Raw genomic sequence first — 24654 nt, 5'->3', positions numbered from 1 at the left:
CCACAAAATAGTATTCGTCAATATGGTAAACCTAAACCTTATTTTATTTTCATATTGCATGAATTTGTATAATATGTAGGGTGAAATACAATTTTTGTCAAAATTATTTTCTAAATGTGGCATTATTTCGAAAATTGTCATTGTAGGTTTTATTTTTCTTTTTGAGTACGGCAATTTAACAAATTCAATATTATAACATTGTAAATTTGCGATTTTGACTACAAAAAGACATGGCATGACAATACACAGAAAATATTGTGGAAGGTCACATCTTGCAGGATCTTAAGACAACATTTCCTTATTTGATTTATTTTCAAACTCCTTTAAACATTTGTTCCAAATGTATATTAATACATCCCCTTTAAACATTCATAGAGAAGCGTACAAATATGTTATTGCGCAATACAAATTTATTAATATAAATAAAGCTTAGCAGGTACATACTGATTAGAATTTCCCCATATCTATAAAGGAATCGTACTGTAACTCTGCGCTGTCACATACATCCGATTCTTCGACTGCAAGGATAAGATTGTTATAGAACGATGTGTGATTTGTTTGAGTTTGCTCCTCGTCGCATACGGCTGTGTCATCCGAACTGTCACTACCGCTGTCTATGTATTCATACAACAACGATTTGTTTCCATTACCGAAAGTATACTCTGATAACTCACAGGAGCCCGCCGTTGTTGCTTTATCAATTATATCGAATGATTCTGAAAGCACTGCGTCTCCATAAACTGTGGGGACAGTTTCTAAATGAGAAGAACTAGCCTCCTCAGTGAAACGTCCAGAATCTACTATATCAGATAAATTTAGAGATACAGTGATATCATCGTTAGTTGACAATATATTACCGGACTGTGCATGTGCAACATCTACATCGTGTAATGTTATGTGTGGAACTTCAGGTTTAGGTGCGTCTACAATAATATTTTCTATAGTTAGAGAAACTGAATTGTCTTCAGATAGATCGGGTTCAGCGTTTATAGTCACAGAATCGTCATTATCTTCTCTCTCAACTTGTAAATTTTCCAAGTCATCAACGCATTTAGTAGAGTCGTCACTGTCAGATACAACCAGATCCATACTCCTGTCTAACAGTGCTGTGTCCGTGCATGTGGACATTTCATCTTCAAATATTATCTCCACACTTCGGATTCTCATTAGAGGCATTTTGGACGGTGGTATCTCGTTACCTTTAGATGTTAAACCTTTTTTGTTATGACTAATATCTATTAACGACTCTGTGCATTCACTTATATCGTCGTAATCGATTTCATAGCTCCTTAGATCGGACGCGCATGGGGAGGACTCGGTTATTTTGGTGATGGCATTTTTAGATGAGTAGATATGTGCATTGGTGAGATCTGGTGAGGGCGTATTTGTGGTATGCTCGTGTAATCCCTAAGGTTGCAATGATTCTTATTGTATAGTAGTGCCGATATCTAGGCCTCCCTCCTCTTGCATTTTTGTTAGGAATTTGAATACTCTATTCTCTTCATCTGTTTGTTTCACCATGTCGACTAGAGCTAGAAGTTTCTTGATTCCTATGAAAATTCTGTAGCAAACAAAAACAATAGATTAATGAAAGATGTATTTACATATTCAGATAACCTTATGTTATCAATTTACATGTCATTTATAACATTATTGTCAGTATGATATTAAAAAACTACGGACTGGGATAAAAGCGATTTCGTCACTTTCTTTCAAAGAGAAAAAAACAATGACAGTAAAATAATAAAAGTAAGTATTACTTGACGTTTTGAAGGATAAATCAATAAATTGTTATAGCTGCTACCCAATTTCACACAGAAAATAATAAATATAGTAATTGCCGTTGATACGGCTACATACTTGGCACCGCGAAGCTCGCTCTGTATCTTGGCGAGGTCGCGCTTAGAGAAGGCGTCGCTCACTTCCAGAACCGCAAGAACGTGTTCAGGTTGTGATAGGTTAGGAACGTGAAGTACGCCCGTAAATGCCGATAACACCTCCATGTCTTCCAGCACCTGTCTGGAAGTAAAATTAAAGTAAGCAATCTAATAATTAACTAACAAGCCGGTCCGGCTTCGGGTCCAATATTTGTTAACGTATTTATTTATATAAGAAATTTTATCATGTTTATAAAAACACCTTAGCCTGTTATTTATAGGTACATTGTTTTAGAAGAAATTGAATTCAACGATTACCCATAAACACTGACGACATTCATAGTCGGTAAAAATATAAACGAGATTTTATATTCACATTTTGATTTACTGTAATATCAAGATGAACTCGTACAACATCATTCTATGTTTTGTTAAGGGCAATGAAATAATCAAATAAAAAATGTCTCCTATGTAACAGTAATGAGAGACCATAATTTTACACTGCACATCCTGTATGCATCTTTGAGTACTTTTATACTTCTTTTTAAACTATATGTTTACTTTACTTTATATTCTATTTATATTTTTTACATGCTGTGCCCGCGATTATAAGGTCGTAATATGATTATAAGGTATATTATTGTAAAGTTTCATTAAATTCAGTAGTTTTGCATGAAAAAGTAACAAACATTCATCCACACTCAAACTTTTATATTATTATTATTATTTTTAAAAGTTGAAGCCTACCTCCGACTACTAGTGCACAAGATGAGCAGTTTTCTACCCTTGGGTGGCTGTTTCTTGAGCAACACGAGGAGTGCTTGCAGTGTAAGGTTGGAATACCGAGGACCTATAGGTCCGTAGTCGAGTAGACGTTCAATATTATCCACAAGGATACAGGACAGACTTGAGCGGTACGCATCGTCGAAGTACTGTTGGATACAAATTATACTATATAAAGAAGATTATTATGTGATGTTGCTGACATTGTTTATATGTGTACCACATTTTACGAGGTTTTTTAAGACGTAGGTATCACAAGTGGCAACCAACCTCTATATACATGAACACCATCGCGCATATGATATAGTCCTATTATGCCCATTCCAGATAATTAAAATATCATGACTTTTTAACCTGTAATTTTACTATACAACCGATACAGCTTACAAAACAAACTTCTTGATAGCTATATATATATCTATGAAGTTGAAACAAAGGTACCAAAGCAAACGATTTCTTAAAAGAACCTTTCTGATCAACGTTGCCGAATTGCTAAATATATATCTCTATAAGCAATCTGAGGATAATTATGACCTTTGCAATTTAATAATTCTAATAAATTACGTCATCATTACCATTATTATATTTTGGCCTATTGTTAGACCTTATTTAAGTTACAAGTATGTTATTATAAAAAATGAGTACCTTTCTGATCTGCAAGCACTTAGCGGACTCTGTGAAGCCGATCATGTCCTCAGGTGAGCACACCTTGACGAACGGGAAGTCGGATAGTTTAGCGAGTTGAGCTGCCATCGCCGTTTTACCACTGTTAGGTGGCCCCTCCAATAGTACCGACACTAAGCCTTGAAAACAAGTGAGTAACAATGTTAAAACATGTAAATTTGTTAACATAACCAGTAGGCTTTGTTTAAAAGATGACGACATTAAAGATTGAACTGGCCAGCAGCATTGCAGGATCAGGTAAGTTAAAATTAGATAATTGAAGTAGAAATTATCAAATATCCTTTCATAACAGATGCTTACATTAAAAAAATAAACCTACATTTTAAATTTCAACCGTAATAAACTTACCACTGGCTTCAGTAGCTCGAGCCTGTTGTATGTAAAGTTGGCCGTCCTCCAAAATGGATGATACTGGATTGCCCCAATTTATTACACCACGTGCCAAGAAGTGCTCCAATGCTTCTGCTGCCGTTCCGAAAGCCTGTACAAAATATATCACGACTGTCATCTCAGATAGACTAGTCATTGATATCGTCAAATGTTGATGTTATGGTGAATACTAAGCTAGACACTCCCGCGAATCCAACGTAACGTGCCTACCGCCGTCTCTCGAATTAATTTTCGGAATGATATAAATAAGTACTGCAAAGGTTTAAAGAAAAGAGACATCATAAATATTATTGTAGTAGTGTAGTTACTCTTAGATATAAGTTAAAGTTGAAAACGACTAGACCACTGTGCTATGTTAGGTTATATTATGTACAATTTATTCTAGAAACATTTTTCAGTGACACGTACTACAATATTTCGGTAGTACTTACGGGTTTAATATCATTTTCAAGTGCATGTAAGAAGTCGCCACGTTCAACCATGAGTTTCTCCATGGCCTCAGGGTCCACTTCCACCTTACTTGACGCCTTAATGAGCCTGTTCATAGCAGTGGACTGTGCGGCCCTCACAAGACCTTCCAATTCCGCACCAGAGAAGTTCTTCGTCAGGGTCGCTAGTTCCTGAAGGATAAAAATATCTTTATAATATACAAGTGTTAAGGGGAAGGCGAGTGTTAGTAATGGATACTAGGATCTCATTGCTAGCAATGTATCGTACATTCGTCAGCTCGACCTTCTCGCGTTTACCTGGAAACCAAGTGATTTCATTACGATGAGCTAACTGACATGATCTCATTCTCATTTTATTATCTTTCACTGATGCCTCACCAATTCCAGCCGATCCGCGCAGGTTTCTTTACTCTTGAATCACTCTATCTATTGCTAAAAGCTGCATTAGAATCTATTAAATTTTGTACTAAGTAGAGATATAATTTTACCTTAGAATCTACATCCTCAGCGATTTTCTTATATTCACGCATACGTTTAGTATGAATGTTCAATATCTGGACGCGCCCCTTCTCATCAGGTAAGCCGATTTCCATCTGTACTTCTAGACGACCGGGTCGCATCAAAGCCTCGTCAATCATATCACGACGGTTTGTCATACCGATGACAAGGATATTATTCAGTTGATCCACACCTATAAAAATACGCTTCATTGTACTAAATGTATTTAGACTACCAAAATTAAACCTGACTGTAAATGTAAATTAGACTATTCTCAGCATTTAGCCTTTTATCTGGATCGTTGTTAGTGTAGATCCAAGACTACTAAAGTAGCCAGCAAAACTCCTTCCAGCAGCGCATAAGACTCCTGGTGTCTTCATTCTTCATGAAGCGACCTCATAGTTCCGAGTATTTATGTACATACACCACGGCTATATGCACTCTAGGATTACGTGAGCGGCAGTTTCTTCGGCTTCAAAGGAGTAAAATTGTGTACGAAGTGTTTGTTTAAGTGACAGTGGATCGTTATTATCCCTATTAAACCTGACTTACCCAAAGGAGTATTTTATTTAAAGTCCTCTGTATGGGTACACCACAGTGGCTTCTTAGTAAGCTGTTCCAGTTGGCGCGTATATATATATGAAGTGTGGTTTATATAACTCTTATATAATATTATACGTAGTTTAAGAATACGCATAAAACATTACCATCGATCTTCGATAGAAGCTGATTCACAACAGTATCGTGAACACCGGTGTTCCCTCCAACTGAACCTCGGGCCTTGCAAATGGCGTCGATTTCATCAAATATAATTATGTGTAGTCCGCTGTTGGGTCCGCACTACAATTAAATTAATAAATTAAGATATGTTTAACAAAAATACAATAAAATGTATTGTACTGTAACTTACTCTCTTTTCTTCTTCTTCGGCGTCAGCAAACAATCTACGGATGTTGGCCTCACTCTCGCCAACATATTTGTCCAATATTTGAGGCCCGTTGACGATTTTTGGCTCACGAGCGTTCAGCATATTCCCGATCTGTCTGGCCATCAAAGTTTTACCAGTACCGGGTGGGCCAAATAGTAAAATACCCTTAACGTGCTTGCACCCTAAAATTTATTATTTTGATTAACATAACACGGTAATTAAAATGTAAAATTAATATCTTTTTAATACTATGATTGATGGCGGGCTCATCCGTCATACTCGTGAACGAGTGCTGCTTGTAGGGACTGGTCTGCTCTTATCACTACGACTGATTTAATCTTATTGCATGATTATATTTGACCCAAAAAATTAGTGCTTGTTGGTAGTTTGTATTCACACGTTTCGACTTGTAAATGTAAACTTACAATATTGGATTATTTAAAAGAGCAACACACAAGTTTCTTGCTCGTTCTTCTTGTGATGAGACAGCTTTCGAACGAGTGGTAGATAAAAAACAAATTGTTATGACTATTCAAAAGTGCTTAAATTAAGTTTATTTGAATAAATGATTTTCTATTCTATTCTATTCTATTCTACTAATCATGGAGGAAAATGAAAACATATCAATAGATTTGACTTTTATAAACAAAATTTGAATAGAATGTTTTGCCTAAAATATAATCAACCTATACTATAATACAACATGCAAATGTTAAGTTATAATTTCAGTATAACAACATAAAGGTATTTTTATTTACCTAATTGCTCAACAACTTCTGGTGGAAAGACTCGAGAAGCAAAAGCTCGTCTGAAGATCGCATTGAACTCATTATCCAAGCCACCGATTCCCATTTTGCCGAAGTCCCAGTCAGGATTTATGATAGACTGTCGAGGCTGCTTTCTACACAATACAATATTGGATCCATTTTAATTTACATTCGTTACAACTTTAGTACAGTAATATTGATGAGGCAATCCCTCAGATAGTACTCGTTTCTTGTCCGAAATAAAATACAAAGAACCTATTCGACATCATTTCAATTTAATTTCGGATTTCGCAATTTGGAAAACATTTTCGATGATGGCCGAAAATAACAATAAAGTGTACTTTTAAATTTTATTTATTAAAATTATAATTTTTAACATAGTGGCATATTTTACTAGCCCAGGTTAAAGTAAAAAAAATTTCGTCTCCCCTTCGCGAAGACACCATATATATAGTGTAATACATATGTCTTAAAAACAGACTTACAGAGATTTTAGACCAGGGCCTTATGGAATTTAGAGAACTTATTTATTTACAAAGGGATTTTAGCTCAAGGCTTAGGGGATGTAAAAAACTTTTCCACTTATAAAGAAGTCTACTCTTCGTAGTCTTTGTTTCTCAATTTACTCCTACTATCTCTATTTATGACAAGTATATATCTTACCCCTTCGCTTTGCCAACCAAATTGAGAGAAGAATTCTCTGCTTTGTCGAACTGTATGCAGGCATCAGGCAACAGGCGACCCATCCTTACTCGACGAGGGACCGGCTTCCCGCCAGCCGTTAGTGCTTGTACGTCTACAGCTGACAAAACGGAATACATATTCAAGGACATTAGCTACTCTTAGTTGTACTCTCATTCACGCGCGAATCGGCTTTCATGCAGGAAAATGTGTGCATGTAATACAAAGATAAGGAAAAAGACTGCGTACGCCGTCAGGTCACGTATTTTTCAACCGGAGGTTCTATCGCGTCTTTTTGTAATAATTGACAAAATGGCGGACATCCGATTATGGAGCTAACACATAACTATAGAGTTATTCCTAACTTATATATCTGAATCGTGTCTTTAAAAAAATCCGGAATATAAAATATCTATTAAAAGTGAAATGACATATGAAAGACAATGACAAAAACAGATAAAAACAAACAGTGATATACAAAAACAATCGTTTTTGTATATTTTGTATTCATTTTGAGTAATTATAATGAAGTCAATAAAGTTTTTAATAAATCTTTATATATAAAAATTACGTGTCACGTTGTTTGTCCGTGATGGACTCCTAAACTACTGAACCGATTGCAAATTTGCCTTGCACATTGTGTGCAATTTGATCTAACTTGAAAGATAGGACAGCTTATATCTCAATTTATAGTCGCAATATTATTTTATTCAAGAACTTTTGCCACACCAACTCGTTACCGGGTCTGCTAGTTAAAGATAAATATTGTATTATTTAACATCACATTCATCAGTGTTCAAATCGTACGAAGAGAGAATGAAGCTGTGATACAAAATGCTTCAGTAAAATCATTGAATATTTGTTAACAATTATGTTTGTAATATTACAATTTTTTTTCATTACTTGGAAGTGGGTATTACTCATAACGCTTACAGGTGTATAGTATATCATGACGTCATACCAATATCACGGCCTCGGAATATGAGTATTTCCGGGGGCTATTCATACATTAAGTCACACCTATACATGAGGGGGTCACACTTCTTCAGTGTGACGCTTCTAAATATCGTGTAATATCTACTGATTTTCTAGTGGATTTCAAAATGTGATGTAACACTAGGGAGGAGTTTCATAAATGTGACAGGGATGGGGTGAAATGTCAAAAAGTCATGAAAATTGTGACATAATTTATAGATAGCCCCTAGAAGTTCGGTAACTTAAAAAGGCATAACTATTACACAACGTGTTTTATTTACATATTGCAAAAGTATGTTTAAGTACATTTCACCATCTTTCTTAATATCAAGTAATTATCGTAATGTTTCTAAATATCTTTTATTGTTTGCAATCGTGTTGACTTTAGATTATATTTCCAGGTACATGTATAAGTGTATTGGCGGGCATTACTCACACATTACATCACTATATCATTGCTTCTTTATTACAATCATAATGCTAATTTTGTAGGCTATATTTACCTTCCAAGTTCTTCACAATTAATGACAATATCTTCTTATCCTGAAAGGAGAACGCGAGTTGCTGTCCCACAGAGAATATCTGGTTCGAAAACTGGATGAGGAAGTCCCGAGCCATTTGCTCTGAATCATATGGATCTAAAGATGTACTGCAAGAATATACAATTATTATTAAAATTAAGATGTAAAGTGGACTCCTTTTTCTACATTAGGGTCATGGTGCGTGTAGACAGAGACTATAATAAAAAGCCAGTTGTTATATGTTATTTATAATATACTTTATCTGTTGTAGATGGTTATAATTGTAATTAGTCATTATTAATTTTCAATATTTATTTGTAACTTGCATTTCTATCACTTACTTACTATTTATATCCCAATGTATTAAATTGACAGGAAAATATCTCTTTTAGAGATAATCCTCCAACATTGTCTCCAATTAATTTTGATTTTGATTACTGTTATTTTCAAATGCAATATGCAGTATACTAATCATTACCAGAAACTTCGTCCGCGTCGAATTAAATTTTATATTTATTAATTTAAATGATATTCTTAAAAGTATTCTGTGAGTGAAAGACGCGTCAAAATCGGTCCAGTCATTTCAGAGATTAGCAGGAACAAACAGACAGACGGAAAGATTTTATTTTACCATAAGTACCAAATATACTTCCATATGCATTTAGCATAAGTTTTTAATTTGAAATTTCAAAGATTTATTGGTTTAGATTATACAAATAGATAATTCGTAGATGTTTAGAATATATTTAGAATGAAGTTATTTCATTTAAATTAATGTAATATTGAAACTAATATGATAACGGATTTCAGCACTAACTTGGCACTTGAGCGTAATAAACTACGCTATTAATATATTAAATTTTATAAAAGTTCAAGTATAAAATTATTTTCTTTGTACTCTGTTAAAAAAAATACCTGTGTTACACTTTTTTGTACAAGTATAGTAATTAGAATAATTGTAAATAATAAGTCACACTTACGTTTTCTTCAGTAGGAAATCGGCATCTAAGGTCAGACTGCATAAGCATTCTGCATTCTGAGGTTTGAAAATCTTTACGTCTATTGGCTGTAACATTATTTGTTTATTATTATTTCTTTTTTTATTATAATGTGTACATTTATTTAGAATACAATTAAAGAGACTACATTTACAATTTTAATCTGAGTGAAATTAAACTACATAGTAAATAACTATACACAATAGACAAATATTATAATAATTATTATTAATAATATTATGATAATTTTTGTAGGATATTGGTAATTTATATATTAAAATCTTACGTCATGATGTTTGTCCGGGATAAACAGCTAAATATAGTTAACTAATTTATATAAACATTAATTTATTCTGTGTAATTCGACAAAAATTAAACTTGACACTGATTTTTAGCCACAGTAATTCATAGTCGAGTTTGTTAAACCTGGGCTCACATTTTTAGGTTCAGTCCAGACGACCCGTACTGACTACTTTTGATTAGCATATTTTCAAAGGGACGAGGCATAGCAACCAATATGGCAATCCAACAACGTTAGCAGTAGTCATATGACTCTTAACGAAAATGTGTGGGGGCCCTAATACATTAAATAGAAACTTCTAACCTACCTGACCAATAGACAATGTCGCCCATTTTCTCTGTGGTGCAGAGAAACCCACTGTCCCACGGTCTACACCGTTATAAAATCTTGTACTGAAGACGAAATGTTGGGATGGTCCAGTGGATACCTCAATGTGCCTGAAATATTTATATATTAATTTATTTATTCTGTATTATTTAAAATAAATGCACAATTGGCGAGTTTAATACCATATGGCATTCTCTACCAGCTAACCTTTGGGTAAAAACAGAAAGTGGTTGAAGGGCAGTAATGGGAAAAGCATATTTTTGATATTTACCTAACTTAGGTAAATGTTTCTACTACTAATATGCTTACATTGTATGACTAAATAATATGCAAACACTATACACCCCCCATATGCCATATACAGCCTGATTGTTATTCATGATACATAAAACAAAAAAATCAGAGATCAAAAAGTATAAGATATGAAAGAAATCTTTATTCATAAGCATGAATTTAACCTTTTTTGGTTAAATTCGATACAGAATGTAGGTAATTATTTAACTAACACTTCTATCACTAGAGGACTATAGCTGCCATTTTAGTTAAATTACTGTATTTAAAAGTTTATAGAATATAACAACAGTAATACTCACTTAGAAATTACTACTATACTCAGAACAGACCACGCCCCATCCTATTACTATAGAAGTAACTCTCTAACTAAATGAAAATATACAAATTATATGTATAGTATTGTATAGGTCTAAATTTGTTTTCTTTTTTTTTGTATTATTGTTTAATAATCAATATTGATTATTCTCAAAATTGTTATTAATAAAATATCAATACCATCCATAAACAAATCCGCAACAAAGTTATTATTATAGTTAAAATAATAAATATATTAAGTAAATCAGAGAAAGTTGTCAATATAACCAGAGAAAGTCATTAATACTTTACCTCAGGACTTTTTTTACATGAACTAAATTCTGTTAATACTTTTTTATTTATAGGGTGCTGCTTCTTATATATATCCATATTGATTTGATTAAGATCTGAGGATCTGAGTATCTAATGTAATTTAAGTTGTTTTTGTAGCCTTACCAGCATACATATGTATCTAATATCATAACAAATTATTGTCATTATAATGAGTCCAATATATAAATTAAAACACGTGGCATTTAGTTCTCTGTGAGTATCATCTAGGGCACATAACAAGAATTAAAATAGACGAGCTTAAAATAAAACAATATTTTAGTATTCATCCATCATATCATTCCACTAATTCTTTCTGCCAGACAGCTGTAGCAGTGAAGTTTCATTGGCATCATTAATCTAGGGGTTTAACACATCACCTTACTTCCGATAGTTGCGGGTTACCTCTCACAGTACAAACTTATTCATGAGTATAATTGTTTGTATTGATCTAAGTGTTCTCTATATATATTATCTAGATAGTACTGTTTGAATTGTCCAGGGCTTTTATTATTATTGGCATGACATTTCTCATGAATGATCTAGCTTAACAGGTACCATGGGCAATGTGCTTACTATTGTTTTTTAGTGAGGATTACCACTTTCATTGCATGGGCAGTCAGCTTCTTTGTCATTCTAGTTACATAATAAAAGTATCTGTCCCACTACAATAGAGTTTGGTAATGTTCACAAATATGAAATGAAACCTGCTGTGATTAACTTTATACAGACTGATGGATAATTAAACTTACTTTACATCACTGGGAAAGTCGTCGGGGTTGATGAGCGCGCAGTTTGTTATGGCGAGCTCATCTGATGCACATTTTGCTGCCTTCATACGCTGTGTAAATTGTAAATAACCTTCAGTGTTAAATAGGCACCTAAATAATTAGCTATCATTAAGCAGTGACTTTGAAATAGTATTTGGTTTTCAACAGATTTCATTAAAAAACCATCAGGTTCAGATTCTAAAGTAAAAAGAAATTAAAATATTTTATTTTAATATTTTTTACAGCTGTGGTTTCTTCAAAAACATTAATAATTTACAACAAATCAATAACATAACAATAAATAGATATGTCTAAAAATATATATAATGGAACTTACCGATGAAGACATGATTTATTTTACACAATATTAGTTTTGTTTGAAATATTTATTTTGTAATAAATGACTATGTCACAATTAATCAACAAACTACAACAGTCACTTTTTGATAAGAGATATATTCGTAAGAATGGCCATATCACTAATCTGCTGGCAAATTATTGGTCTACGATCAATACTTCACAGGGTTACCAACCTTAGCAACTTTGGATTTGTACCATGCTTGTAACAAAGAGCTAAAAATCCATTTTTGTACAACTGCATGATTTAGTAACGACCTAGTATTAGGTATTTCGATAGTAATGCTAATGTGATGTATTGCACAGATATGAAGGGTTTTTGTGTGGCGTCTTTACCTGTTTGTATTTTTTCCTCAGTATTGTCTGCATTATCAATATATTGTAATAGACCTTTTGCTTCGAGAAAAATTTTTATTTCAAATTTCCATAGCTGAAAGGAAGTGACATCGTCCAAAAGACAAATTCGGTGAATTTCTTCAGCCGTTGCGACTGCTATTTTAATATTTTTACTGTTGTTCTACACTGTTTTTATTTCTGTATTATTTATTTTTACGAGGTAAATTTGAATAAAAGAATTTTACGTCTTTACAGAACAACTATTATATTTAGACAGCGCTTGTGACAAGGTAGAGACATAATAAGAACAAATAAGCTTAAGATGCTAAAATCATCTAAGGTCCGGTACTCCTATACATCCACAGTTAAAAGGCTAGTGCAAGGCGCCGCGCCGCAGATTCTGGCCGCGCCATTTATTCTGTTGTAGTTGTTCCAGTTAAGTAATAATATTAAGAAATTCTCCCAAAAATATCAGTGGTTTGTCACCCGTGTCTAAAAGCGAAGACGAGGCATTTTAAGTAAGTACCTACAGTTATTTAGTTACTGTAGGTACTTACTTCTGCATCTCGCTTTATCAGATGCATTTCGATTTCAACAATAGATTAGTGTAATTACAAAGGACCGAGACACGGTACGAGCGCATGAGCGGTATCACAGTCGTCACAATGTATTCTGTGATATCAGTGATGGTATTCTTGTAGGTATGTAAGTGACATTTTACATCATCTATTATTATTACAATTTTACAAAAAAGGAAATTATGAACTTTCAATTATTAACTGAAAATTCATAATTTCATACATACATAATTATGTATGTATGAAATCGTGAGGCCTATTGGCCTCACGGTTGGCAACCCAAACACGTAGATTTTTTTACAAAAATACTCTAATGATTTTTACTTCTTTAGAGGTGCGCCCACACATCCGAAATTTAATGAAAAAAACAAATCGGTAATCGAAAAAAGTAAGTAATGGAAAAATCTGTTATCATTTAATTATAAATGATTCATGATATTGAGAGACTTGTGCCTCACTATTCTCGAAAAACCAGGAATGTTATCAATGTTTATTGAAATTTATTTACCCACTATGATCTCTACTCAGTACTTGACATACAATAGATCAGAATGCTGTAAAGATAAAGGTATTGCTAGAATTCTGTGTATAGGTACATTAAGATCTAATTAAATAATAATTGTTATAGCTGAAATCTGTCGAATATAAATGATCTAGTCCGATTCAAAATTAATTAATTGTTAGAAAAATACTAGGTAGTCGATTTGTGGCAACAGCAGCCGAAAGTATCGATTCACTTTTTAAAAGGATTGATGTTCGATTTGATCACCAATTTTTGTTGAACGAACACCTCTAGTTTATATGATGATGATGATGATGATTGTTTCACTATATTTTGCTAGGAGATGGCAACCCATTCGCCTACAGTTTTACAAATGGCCGAAAAAAATTATCTTTTGAAAATGTTTGTAAAGACATACTTTTGCGTCTACATTTAAATACTGTTCAGTGAACGTGATAATATTTGCTTTACTATTTCATTTTATGATGGTGGTTGCAACTTTAACAAAACATCTAAGTTGAATGACAATACTTGACTAACCTTAATTTGGAAAGTAAAATGGATCTTCCCCAACCACCTCAAGGTATGCTGATAAGAAATATTGAAAATATATCTGTTTGAATAGCTCAAATATGTGTTATAATATCTATATTATGATTACAGATCAAGATCTACGTAATATAATAGACAAACTTGCCCAGTTTGTCGCAAGAAATGGACCGGAATTTGAGAAAATGACCAAGAACAAACAGAAGAATAATCCAAAATTCAGCTTCCTGTATGGCGGAGAATATTTCAACTACTACCAGTACAAAGTGACGACAGAACAAGCAAGTAAGCATTATAAAGTGATGATGGCAGATGTTGAATATTGGCGGTCGCCTCCGATCGCAGGATGCATGTTGTTATAACCGTTTCAAGTGAACCTCCGCTGTTTATAGTTCTAAAGCAATCGGCCGGTGGCCAGGCGGCACCCGCTCCCGCCGGGGCTTATATGGCACAGAACAGGCAATATGTAATGCCCCAACAGGCCGGTGCGACGCCCGCTCAGCTCGGCCTAGCGGCTTCGATGGCAGCGGCACCTGCGTTGCAGCAGTGGCTTGCGGCCAACTCTGCACCTCCCTCGACGCCGCAGCACAGCCAACACGAAGTTGAGAACGTCAATGCACAGATCAACATGTTAAAAGAACAGATTAGTCAGTCGGAGAATAATCTGAGCGCTCAACATTCTGTGAGTTCTTATTTGTATTTAAAATTGTAATATATTGCTGAATTTAATTGCTTTCTGAATTATAGAATACTTAATATTTATGTACATATCTATCTGAATTTGTTACATTTAATATAAATAATATAGCTTTACTGAGTTTACACAATTTAGCCTAAGCTCCATTTTGCATGCTCATCAATATTTTTACATATTTTGATATGAACTAATGTCCTTATACAATATCTTAAATAATGTTTTATTTGCAGGCAATATTTATCATTAATTATACTTAATATTAAATGGTTTGATAAAATAATAAAGAAATAGCAAAGCAAATTTGGGTTTAGGTATAATTAATATGTGTAATGTAATAAAAGTAATATGTGTTTATAAATTGACCATGCTCTCAAATATCCTATACATTCAACTACATGTATGTATAATTTTAGGTGTTGATACAACAACAGCAAACTAAGATCAATGAACTGGTGAGCAAGGCTCAAGTGGAGACCATTCAAATGATGGCTGACGAGATTAACATTAGCCTTCCAGAACTGGACAATATCCTGCAGCCAATCATTGAAACTTGTACTAAAGATAGTATTTCATCAGGTAATTTTTTATGTGTAACTAAATAGTAAATGTGACAGCCCACCTGTACGAATATACATAATATAATTATAGCATCACAAACATCACTTTGTTACATAACATATATGCAATGCATTGCCATTTATAAGGATGAAAGAGGCACATGCCTCTTTCAAAGTATGATTTTTGTAATATGACTCTTAACATTAGAAAATAGTAACCTGCTGATTGGTAGGATAAACTAAGAAAGAAAGTTTAAACAGAGATACTTATACAAATAATACAATATTTACTCAAGCATATAATCTATATTAAGTGATCTAATTTGTAAACTATGTAAAAACAATATGACTGTTTTTAAATTATTTATCTATTGTGCTTTAATTAAATGTTATACATAAGTTATGTTTATTGTGCAGACTAAAACTTTATATAGCAATAGAAGAGTAGGACCAACTCACAAGCCCTATGCTTAAAAATGGGATTTTAATTACAAATACACTTTTAATTCATATACAATTTATAAGTATTAATATAGTAGTCATTCAATTATAACTTGTAAAGAATTAAAAGAGTATTTAGGTGATTTTTCCATTTTCATGATGTATCATATTTTATTATCAGGTAAGGGCTGGATTTTGCAACATGCATCATCAAATGTTGCTGGCAAAGTGATATCACAACATCTTCTAAGAAAGGTGACCCAACCAGGTGCAGCATTCACACAGAAACTTCACATCATTTACCTTGTTAATGATGTGCTACATCATTGGTTAGTATTCTACACATAATATCTTGGTGTTATATTTTTTTAAATGTGGTATATGCCTACTAGTAAATGAGATTTACTTGACCTTTATAGTATCAATTTATTTATTAAACACTTCATTAACAGTTGATTGAAATGCTGATATAAATACTCCATTAAACAATTTATTGATAGTTGTTTAATTGAATTTTAATTGTGTCACATACAAATATAACATACTGAGATACTGTATCTATTATTTTTCCAAATATTTTTCAAATGTGCATTAATGTTTCTCAAATATTAATCCACATTTCACTTTTTGCATATTATGGTAGTAGGCATATACTCTATTTTAGTTTGTCAGTTTTCTGTTCACATATTTATATTTGTTACTCTTTTGATATAAACGGAAGCTATAAGAATAAGCTAACTGTAGCTATTGTATAGGTACTACTTTTTATAACCTCCAATGTATCACAGTTCAAAATATACCTACTTTTGTACAATTGATATATAAATAAAAATAGTAGTATTAGTAATAAAGTATGGATATATTCTGTATCCTGGAATTATTTATGCTATAAACGTGATTTGGTAAACAAATACATAAATTTTTCTTCAAATTTAAGTATACTTATTATATAACAAAATGTGTTGTTAACTTATTGGATTCTTATGGTATCAAATGTGCATATTAGATATTTGGAATTATTTTCTGTATATTATATAATATTAAATTTGTTCTGAAAACATATATTATGAACAATTATGTTATATAAATCTTGTTGTCTTGTCTCATCTACTTTATAATTAAATCCACTTTTTATTGAGACTTTTGTAAATATGTCCTAATCATGTGAACTTCTTTCAATGTCGAATTAGGTATTGTTTATGCATTTATGATATTACTAATATTATAATTTGAAATGGTGATCAGTATATTAATATGTTTAATGTACAGTTTACATTTTCACTTATTGTTTGGTCTCGTTCTCATTGTGTGTCTCTTGCTATTATTGTAAATTCGGTGTCTATGATACTGTTATTCCTAATTACAGTGCACGCAAAAACGCAGAAGATCTCAAGAAAAATTTGGAAAATGTGGTGGTTCCAATGTTTTGCAATGCCAGTATAGGTAACATATTTATAATAATGTCCTCAAGATGTAGGTCTCTATTGTTCGTTTGTGCATTCTCATCTTCAATAATTATAAAAATTTTAGAACATCATCACCTGTGGTTTGTGCCAGACAGGTAACTTGCTTACCTTTATGTGGCTCATTCGACACCTATTTTACAATTTTACTGTTTCAGCTGTTACTGAAGAACAGGAGGCTAAGTTGAACAAGTTGCTCCGACTATGGGAATCCAAGTCTAATTATTTCGAGACTGCTGTCATTGAGAAAATGAAGAGTCCTACTAGTTCCTATCAAGACTATCAAAATAATTTGATTGCCCAGCACTCTAATGCCATTTCACATCTTACACAACAAACAAAGGCCACTTTTGAGAAGTATGTATGGATGTATTTTTAGATAAACATTTTTTTTCAATCTGATATTAATACACTTGATTTATTTTCCAGCTATCAGACGCAACACCAAGCATTCGTCACTCATACATTGCAACAGATTCAGCAACTAGAAATACAGAAACGTGCTCTTGAATTGCAAAATATGGAACAAAATAATGACATACAACAACAAAATAATATACAACAACAAAATAATATACAACAACAAAATAATATACAACAGCAAAATAATATTAAAAATTCTTTCCAAAATAATAATTTTGACCAAGGGTTCCAACAAATGGGTGGTTTTGAAACAAATTTTAACTCAAATAATCAATTGTATGGTAGTGAAAGTGGAGACAATTATGCATCTAACAACAGTGTAAGCGGGAATGAAAATAGTTATGATAGTCAGACATTTGATCAGATTACAAATAAACAAAATGATACGGTAGAAGAGCCGGATTTGATTAATCTTCCAAATGTCAATTTCTCACAACCACCACCAGGTTTTGAGCCAAATGATTCTGCATTATTAGCATTCCAAAATGGTCTTCCTGATCTTAGTAAACCCCCACCTGGCTTCCTGCCATTCCCTGAAATAAATAATGAAGAGTTGATGCCATCTGTACCTTATTTCGAGTTGCCGGCTGGTTTGATGGTCCCTCTTATTATGGTAAATGAACGTCTTTAATTTGTGTCTTAAATTATTTGCAGCAATGTTATAAATATATTAAATGTAAAATTTCAGTTGGAGGATGATAGGTATAAGCCATTAGACCCTGCACATATTCGTTTACCGCCACCAGCTCCACCCAATGAGAGGCTTCTTGCAGCAGTTGATGCATTCTACGCATCGCCTAACCACGAACGACCCAGAGATAAGTAAGTTATCTATTTTTTTAATTCAATATTGATACAGGTTACCTTCGCTTTTGCATTGTATGCAGCATGTGTCTGAACACAGATTATGATGATAAGTACAGATTGTTTAATTAATTCTGGATACAGGTTAGCTTTGCCTAATTGTATGCAGAAAATGATGCTTGCCTAATAATATTATATTATAGACACCACTTGACCATTATCTACTCTCATGACTCATGGATTCTGTAGACCTCTCTACCGTGTAATTTTTATACCTCGCTGCTTTGCATGCAGACAAATATTCATCCATATTTCTTCCTCCATCTTTATAGTAACAAAATAACTGATATATTTGTGATACATAAATGCTATATTTTAGTGAGGGCTGGGAAAAACTTGGATTATATGAGTATTATAAAGCTAAGAATGCAGCTAGAAAAAATAAAGAAGAAGCAATAGCACAGGGCATCAGACAGAAGTCAAGATCTCCGAGCCCAATACCTAAAGATCTCCAGAAACAACCCACCCCACCTGGAAGAAGATACAGGTAAATAGTAATATCTCTCTCTCTCTCTATTTTAAGAGAAGAAGAAGTATTTCACACGCGTTATAGTTTTGTTTATATTTACATATTAAATTTGAGTCATGTGAAAAGTACATTTAATCTAAGTTAATTTGGAAAATGTTCTTCTTTCTCTAGTGTTTACGATATTTTTATACAATCTCCCCATGACTTTATATTACATGTAATTAGTTCAGTAAAATTCTAGTTTCTTTAATCTTTGACACATCATAATAATAATATCCCTGGACAAATCACACAGTGCCATCTAGTCCCAAGCAGAGCTTGTACGAGACAACTGATATAAATGTATAGAATTTTTATTTATAAACACTTAAATATTATACATAGAAAAAACCCAGACCGATACAAACAATCATACTCATGAATACGAATGTTTCTACCGTGCGAGGAATCGTACCGGTAACCATCGAACGTAAAGCGGTGTGTTAAACCGCTAGACCACCGAGGTCGTCATATTTACGTGTGTAAGCATTATGTATGTGTTGTCAATCTGATATATTATTCTAATATTCTGTGTATATAACAGGTCAAAAAGCAAAACGCCAGAAAAGCCATCACCAGCAAAGTCAAGGTCAAGGTCTCCTTCACCAAGACGGAAAACATCTTCATGGAGGAGAGATCGGGAGAGAGAAAGTAAATATTCTAATGCTAACGTACTGCATTATTAGGATATATCCTACTATTATTGATTTTATGCCTTTGTATAGTTTCATTTGGAGTTTTCCTTCTCTTGTACTGGTGTTATGTGACATGGTTTAGTCCTATTAGCCTCTATTCTGAGTCTGATTCTAGACAGATATCTGTTAAAAAAAGGCACAGATTTTTTAAATTTTTATTGGGGTTTGGGCTATTGTCAGGTGCTTGAAACGTTAGCACTGCGACTTACATAGATCTATTGTGCTCGCCCTTTTTCGGAGTTCGGTACCTAGACCCATCAGGGACAAGAATTGAAGGATATTCTTATGACCGATGGTTTTTATCTCCTCAGCATGGAGTGTAATCTTTCCAAAGAAGATGTGCTACTACCACACAGGATGTGTAGTGGCGTCTCCTCTTAAGTTTGGCAAAATCTGCAGATTTTTGTTGTGCTATATGTTTGTTCAATTTGCAATGTCCTGTGAGGGCCCTATATATGATATTATTTATAGGTCGCAGGCGTTCCCGGTCCAGATCTCGTTCGCGGTCGCGCAGTCGCTCACGAGAGCGGGAGCGTCACCGGGAGTCGCCACGGTCGCGGCGAGTCGAACGTTCTAGATCACCGACACCGCCTAGCTTTCTGTTAGTGAATTATTATTTAATCATATTAATACGTGAAGCAAAAACTGTTTTACATTGAGCAGAGTCGAGAATGCTGATATATACTCTTTTGTTTACTGTTAGTCTGTTTCAAATTGAGAATAGATTAATATTGTTTGTCTATTTTACTGAATGTCAAACATAACCGTAATTTCAATTAATTATGGAAAAAAATTAATCCATCCCATTTACGTAATTTTTATGTTTACGTGTTTTCATTTTGTACCTATATTGCTTCAACTAATACAAAAGACACACTTTTTGTCGGAATAAAGAGTCCCAGAAATTAGAAACATCAAGTATCAAGGTACTGTAATGGCGATCCGAGATCTCCATGAACGCTGACTATGTATATTCTTACTTACAATTAGATTACTTGTTCCTTAACAGCGGTGTTTGTTTCTCTAAATGCATAATACATTCAATTCCTAATTTCCAATTATACTAATTTTTGTCAAGACTGGAAAATATCCTTTTACTATACAGATGTAAAAGTAATTTCATATGGCTTGTATGAAGTAATTGAAATGTCAAGACTGGACATTTAATCAGATATACTTTGTTTACATCTACAGGGGTGGAGCTTATCCTACTACCTCTGGTGGTATAGATTCTAGTAATAAAGGGCATCAACTCTTACAAAAGATGGGTTGGAGTGCGGGCGGTCTTGGCGCGTCTGGTCAAGGTATAGCAGAGCCAATTAGTGGTGGCGCCGTGCGTGATAGACAGGATCAATATAAAGGTAAAATAGGACTATTTTTTTAGGTACTGATATGACAAAAAGATGGCCCATACATTGAAACACCACACATTATTAAGTGCCACATTCTGGATATCTAAGGGAATTATGGGGAGACATTTCACTTATAGTTTCCAGCCAAAACTCAAATGAGAATAGCATGTACTATTGCCGATTACCGATGATTAAAGAACTTAGCTTCTGATATTTTATTTTTGGATTATGTATTCAAGAGACTGTTATTTTAAAATATTTATTACTATCAACTGTCAATATATAAATGTAATTTTTTTAAGGTGTTGGAGTGAATTTAAATGACCCCTATGAAAACTTTAGAAAGAACAAAGGTGCAGCATTTATAACAAGAATGAAAGAAAGAGCACTAGAGCGTTCGTCGTGATCGCCGTAGAATTATGGTTATGTGTAAATGTGTACAATTGCGATTGTGTGGTTCAGATATGATTTATTTTATCTAAATCGTCGTAAATAAAACTATATGAATTTTGCATTTTTATTTATTTGAAGTTAAATACATAAATTGGTCATATTTTATTAGGCACGTTATTTCATTTCGTAGTCCCGAACTATCGCAGCAGCAGCAACTTGTCGAAAATAAACTTAGTAAATAATTAAAGCGTCTTAGAACACTTAGAACTGTCGTTTATTACGACAACGATGACGAGAAATGACAAAGTCATTTGGTCTCTTAGTAATTTTGTAGAAGGAAGGATTTGTAAAATATGCTTCTTGTATTATTTGTAAATTTAAGTATATGTATGTGTAGATGCTCTGGCACTAGATTTTCTATTTATTCCATAAATAACTAGCAATTAATTTTGTAAATGAATACTATTTTAAATTACAAAATTAGTAATCAAATTCATTACATATTTATAATTCAAATTCATCTTCATAATTGTCTTTGAACTCTGAAAGTTTATCCAATCTCTCTAAATAATCTGTAGCTTCTAAGCCCTCTTCTTTAAACTTATGCAATTTAGAAAATTTTATCCTACTAACTTCTCTATGAAGTTTTTCCAGCATATCAGCTAAGAAATTACCATTATGGTAACCAGCTATAACAGCACAACTTTCTATATCTTCTTGACGGTTGTCACTTTTCAGAAAACCATATTTATTGAGATTATTGGATAAAATCTTTGGGAATGGTGTTTTCAGCTCAAAAGGCTGTTTACATACTGTTACATTTGTTGCAGAAAGAAAATTACTGGCTTGGAAATACAACTGGAACATTTCTTTTACACTGTTACACTGGTATGCAGGTAAATTAATTTGATCCTTTGCTTCTTTTAAGGGTGGTTTTAAATAATTTTCTGGGATACCTCTAACAGTTACTAATTGGAATATCTTATCTGTTGCAATTTTACAACTTGGTGTTAGGGCAGTGAATATAGGTTTAGTAGTATTATTTAAGTAGTCTATCAAGTATTCTGATTCATTAATAGCGAAAGGTATACCTAATGATGCAGCAGCCATTTTTCTACCATAACCTGACATGTCAGCACAGATATCAGACATTGTATAGAAATTACTTTTGTGCCTATATTTCTGACCGAGCGAGTCCAATGCTGCAGCTAGTAAAGAAGAAGAATGGTAATATAATTGGGGGTCATAATTCAAATGGTCAAATGCTCTTGGACTGCCAGGCTTTCTCCAACCTTTATCTCCTGTACATATTGGTACAAATAAAGAAGCATGTTCTGATAATTCTTGAATAGAAAGTGCAATATTAACAAGTCTTGTTGAATCTTTCAAATTTGATTGATCTCTTTCTTCCTGTGTACTTGGTTTATTATCAGCAAAATATGATGGAATGATTGGATAAGCTAATATAGACTTTGTGTACTCATCATCTAAGTGTTCAACACAACTTAAAGCAAGTCCTGCAAAACCATCAGTACAATCAAAGTTAATCTGGAAACCTTGTATGCTATCACATTCTTCTACATACTTCCTTATGTTATCACTAAATACATCTCCATAATTTGACTTCCATATTGAAATACCAGAACAGAAAATATCAAAACTCTCCTGAAATAAAAAAATGGAATTAATTTGATCAGCAATACACATTTCACTTTTATTATTATTATTATATTTATACTAGACTTGGCATGGACATACAATACTATATGTAGAAGATAATAATAATGTTATTAAAGTAATAGTGAGTTCAAAAGTGGGTTATATTAAGGGCACTTATTCTCTTCTCTTCTCATTTCATAATATACTATACAAAACATAATAATAATAGAAAGTTGAATCATATAGTAGAATGAAAGTACTAAAAGTATGTAAATAATTTGAGGTCTGAAAGAATATATATTATAGATGTAAAATACCTATAACAATCCAATTAGTCACTTCCATTCAAGAATCACACATTAGTGGAATTGCAAATAAAACGAAAGACTGTTCTGGGTTTGTGATACTTTAAGAATTAGAAAGCAATGTGAAGATAATATATATTGAAAAACTTACATTATCACTACCATGTTTATATTCTTCAACTATATTAACGGAACGAGAATGAAATCTGGGATATAAAAAATCTGTCCATGTCTTAATATCTTCATCCAAATTGTACTGTTTTGGTTCTGAAGAAGATTCCTGTGAGTCAATATCATTTAAGTAGTCATTCTTCTCGGCCACTGGTTCCTCAATTTTCTCTATATTATCCCATGGTATCTGTTCATTGTCACTATCATTAGACAAACCACCACTAGCAGGTAATGTTTTTAGTGAGTATTTCAAATCGGCCAAAAGTAACCTAGGCGTATAGGTTACTTCACCTCTAGTCGATTGCCCTTCTCGGTATAAGATGTCATGATTCACTTCAGACTTTTTAGTTCCGGTGTAGTCAAAACTAAGTTCTTGTTGATTCCAAAAATGAGTACCAACAAAGTTAGCATAGTGACCGAATTGTAAGGTGAGTATTTCACGAGTAGACATTTTATTGCAATTACATTAAAGAATATTATTGTTATATTCGATAATTATAGTTGAGATTTCCACTTAATCACAAATAAAAAATTATATACTATTAAAAATAAAAATAACTTCAAATGTAAGTTTATTTTTACTTCAATAACAAAGTTCGTATGAATGTTTATCAATTCAAGATTGATTCAACACAAAGAAAATTGAAGTCAATTGTCAAGTATTTATCATAGTGACAAATCTGTCAGTCTGTGAGTCGTCATTCACTCAGTTAAGGATCAATCAACGAAGAAATCGAATACTATATTAATCAAGGAACATAATACTCTCTTGAGTAGTATATTCTTTGATAATACTCTAGATATATTAATATAACGACACATATCGACTATTACGCTTTCCATTTATTATAAATGGTATTTATATTGATATATTATTTATAATGAATGGAATAATGCGTTCACTCACCTGCGCCATCATGAACATGAAGTCAAGTTT

At 32.9% G+C, this 24654-nt stretch overlaps 3 protein-coding genes across 5 annotated transcripts; 1 reads left to right on the top strand and 2 right to left on the bottom strand.

The window, feature by feature from the left end:
* Positions 1 to 553: 553 nt before the first annotated feature.
* On the bottom strand, positions 554 to 12390 carry LOC131847015 (vesicle-fusing ATPase 1-like). Of its 2 annotated transcripts, XM_059196452.1 has the most exons (16): positions 12205 to 12390; positions 11850 to 11938; positions 10160 to 10289; positions 9534 to 9619; positions 8536 to 8681; positions 7040 to 7178; positions 6368 to 6510; positions 5592 to 5791; positions 5389 to 5521; positions 4672 to 4874; positions 4166 to 4354; positions 3693 to 3825; positions 3306 to 3463; positions 2625 to 2809; positions 1861 to 2019; positions 554 to 1561 (listed from the first exon to the last, which is right to left on the bottom strand). In XM_059196452.1, the coding sequence occupies exons 1-16, from the start codon at positions 12214 to 12216 to the stop codon at positions 1426 to 1428; spliced, it is 2241 nt and encodes a 746-aa protein (XP_059052435.1). In that variant the 5' UTR covers positions 12217 to 12390; the 3' UTR covers positions 554 to 1425. The 2 variants fall into 2 exon arrangements, with proteins under 2 accessions (XP_059052435.1, XP_059052436.1); XM_059196453.1 differs by lacking the exons at positions 10160 to 10289; positions 12205 to 12390 and having other exon boundaries at positions 11850 to 11933.
* A 1600-nt stretch (positions 12391 to 13990) lies between these two features.
* Positions 13991 to 21701, top strand: LOC131846976 (calcium homeostasis endoplasmic reticulum protein). Of its 2 annotated transcripts, XM_059196401.1 has the most exons (14): positions 13991 to 14223; positions 14304 to 14474; positions 14582 to 14871; positions 15300 to 15462; positions 16066 to 16213; positions 17251 to 17327; positions 17506 to 17704; positions 17777 to 18383; positions 18459 to 18592; positions 18954 to 19121; positions 19687 to 19793; positions 20309 to 20438; positions 21032 to 21198; positions 21492 to 21701. In XM_059196401.1, the coding sequence occupies exons 1-14, from the start codon at positions 14199 to 14201 to the stop codon at positions 21593 to 21595; spliced, it is 2490 nt and encodes an 829-aa protein (XP_059052384.1). In that variant the 5' UTR covers positions 13991 to 14198; the 3' UTR covers positions 21596 to 21701. The 2 variants fall into 2 exon arrangements, with proteins under 2 accessions (XP_059052384.1, XP_059052385.1); XM_059196402.1 differs by lacking the exon at positions 13991 to 14223 and having other exon boundaries at positions 14383 to 14474; positions 14671 to 14871.
* Positions 21702 to 21711: 10 nt separating this feature from the next.
* LOC131846977 (protein misato) lies at positions 21712 to 24332 on the bottom strand. Its single transcript, XM_059196403.1, has 2 exons — positions 23698 to 24332; positions 21712 to 23247 (listed from the first exon to the last, which is right to left on the bottom strand). The coding sequence occupies exons 1-2, from the start codon at positions 24166 to 24168 to the stop codon at positions 22087 to 22089; spliced, it is 1632 nt and encodes a 543-aa protein (XP_059052386.1). The 5' UTR covers positions 24169 to 24332; the 3' UTR covers positions 21712 to 22086.
* Positions 24333 to 24654: the final 322 nt, after the last annotated feature.

Source organism: Achroia grisella, unplaced genomic scaffold, assembly GCF_030625045.1.
Source record: "Achroia grisella isolate CSIRO2021 unplaced genomic scaffold, CSIRO_AGI_Agris_v1 utg515, whole genome shotgun sequence".
NCBI lineage: Eukaryota > Metazoa > Arthropoda > Insecta > Lepidoptera > Pyralidae > Achroia > Achroia grisella.
The sequence above is the reverse complement of the archived record's forward strand: the minus strand, read 5'-3'. Positions and strand labels throughout refer to the sequence as shown.

Excerpts from the sequence above, each read along its gene's own strand:
- LOC131846977 (XM_059196403.1), bottom strand. The coding sequence starts at position 24,168 with ATGTCTACTCGTGAAATACTCACCTTACAATTCGGTCACTATGCTAAC. Across the intron at positions 23,248-23,697 it reads ATAAACATGGTAGTGATAAT|GAGAGTTTTGATATTTTCTG; the intron begins GTAAGTTTTTCA and ends TTTTTATTTCAG.
- LOC131847015 (XM_059196452.1), bottom strand. Across the intron at positions 4,875-5,388 it reads GCTTCTATCGAAGATCGATG|GTGTGGATCAACTGAATAAT; the intron begins GTAATGTTTTAT and ends GTATTTTTATAG. Across the intron at positions 2,810-3,305 it reads AGTGCTTGCAGATCAGAAAG|TACTTCGACGATGCGTACCG; the intron begins GTACTCATTTTT and ends TGTATCCAACAG.
- LOC131846976 (XM_059196401.1), top strand. The coding sequence starts at position 14,199 with ATGGATCTTCCCCAACCACCTCAAG. Across the intron at positions 15,463-16,065 it reads TAAAGATAGTATTTCATCAG|GTAAGGGCTGGATTTTGCAA; the intron begins GTAATTTTTTAT and ends TTTTATTATCAG. Across the intron at positions 16,214-17,250 it reads AATGATGTGCTACATCATTG|TGCACGCAAAAACGCAGAAG; the intron begins GTTAGTATTCTA and ends TCCTAATTACAG.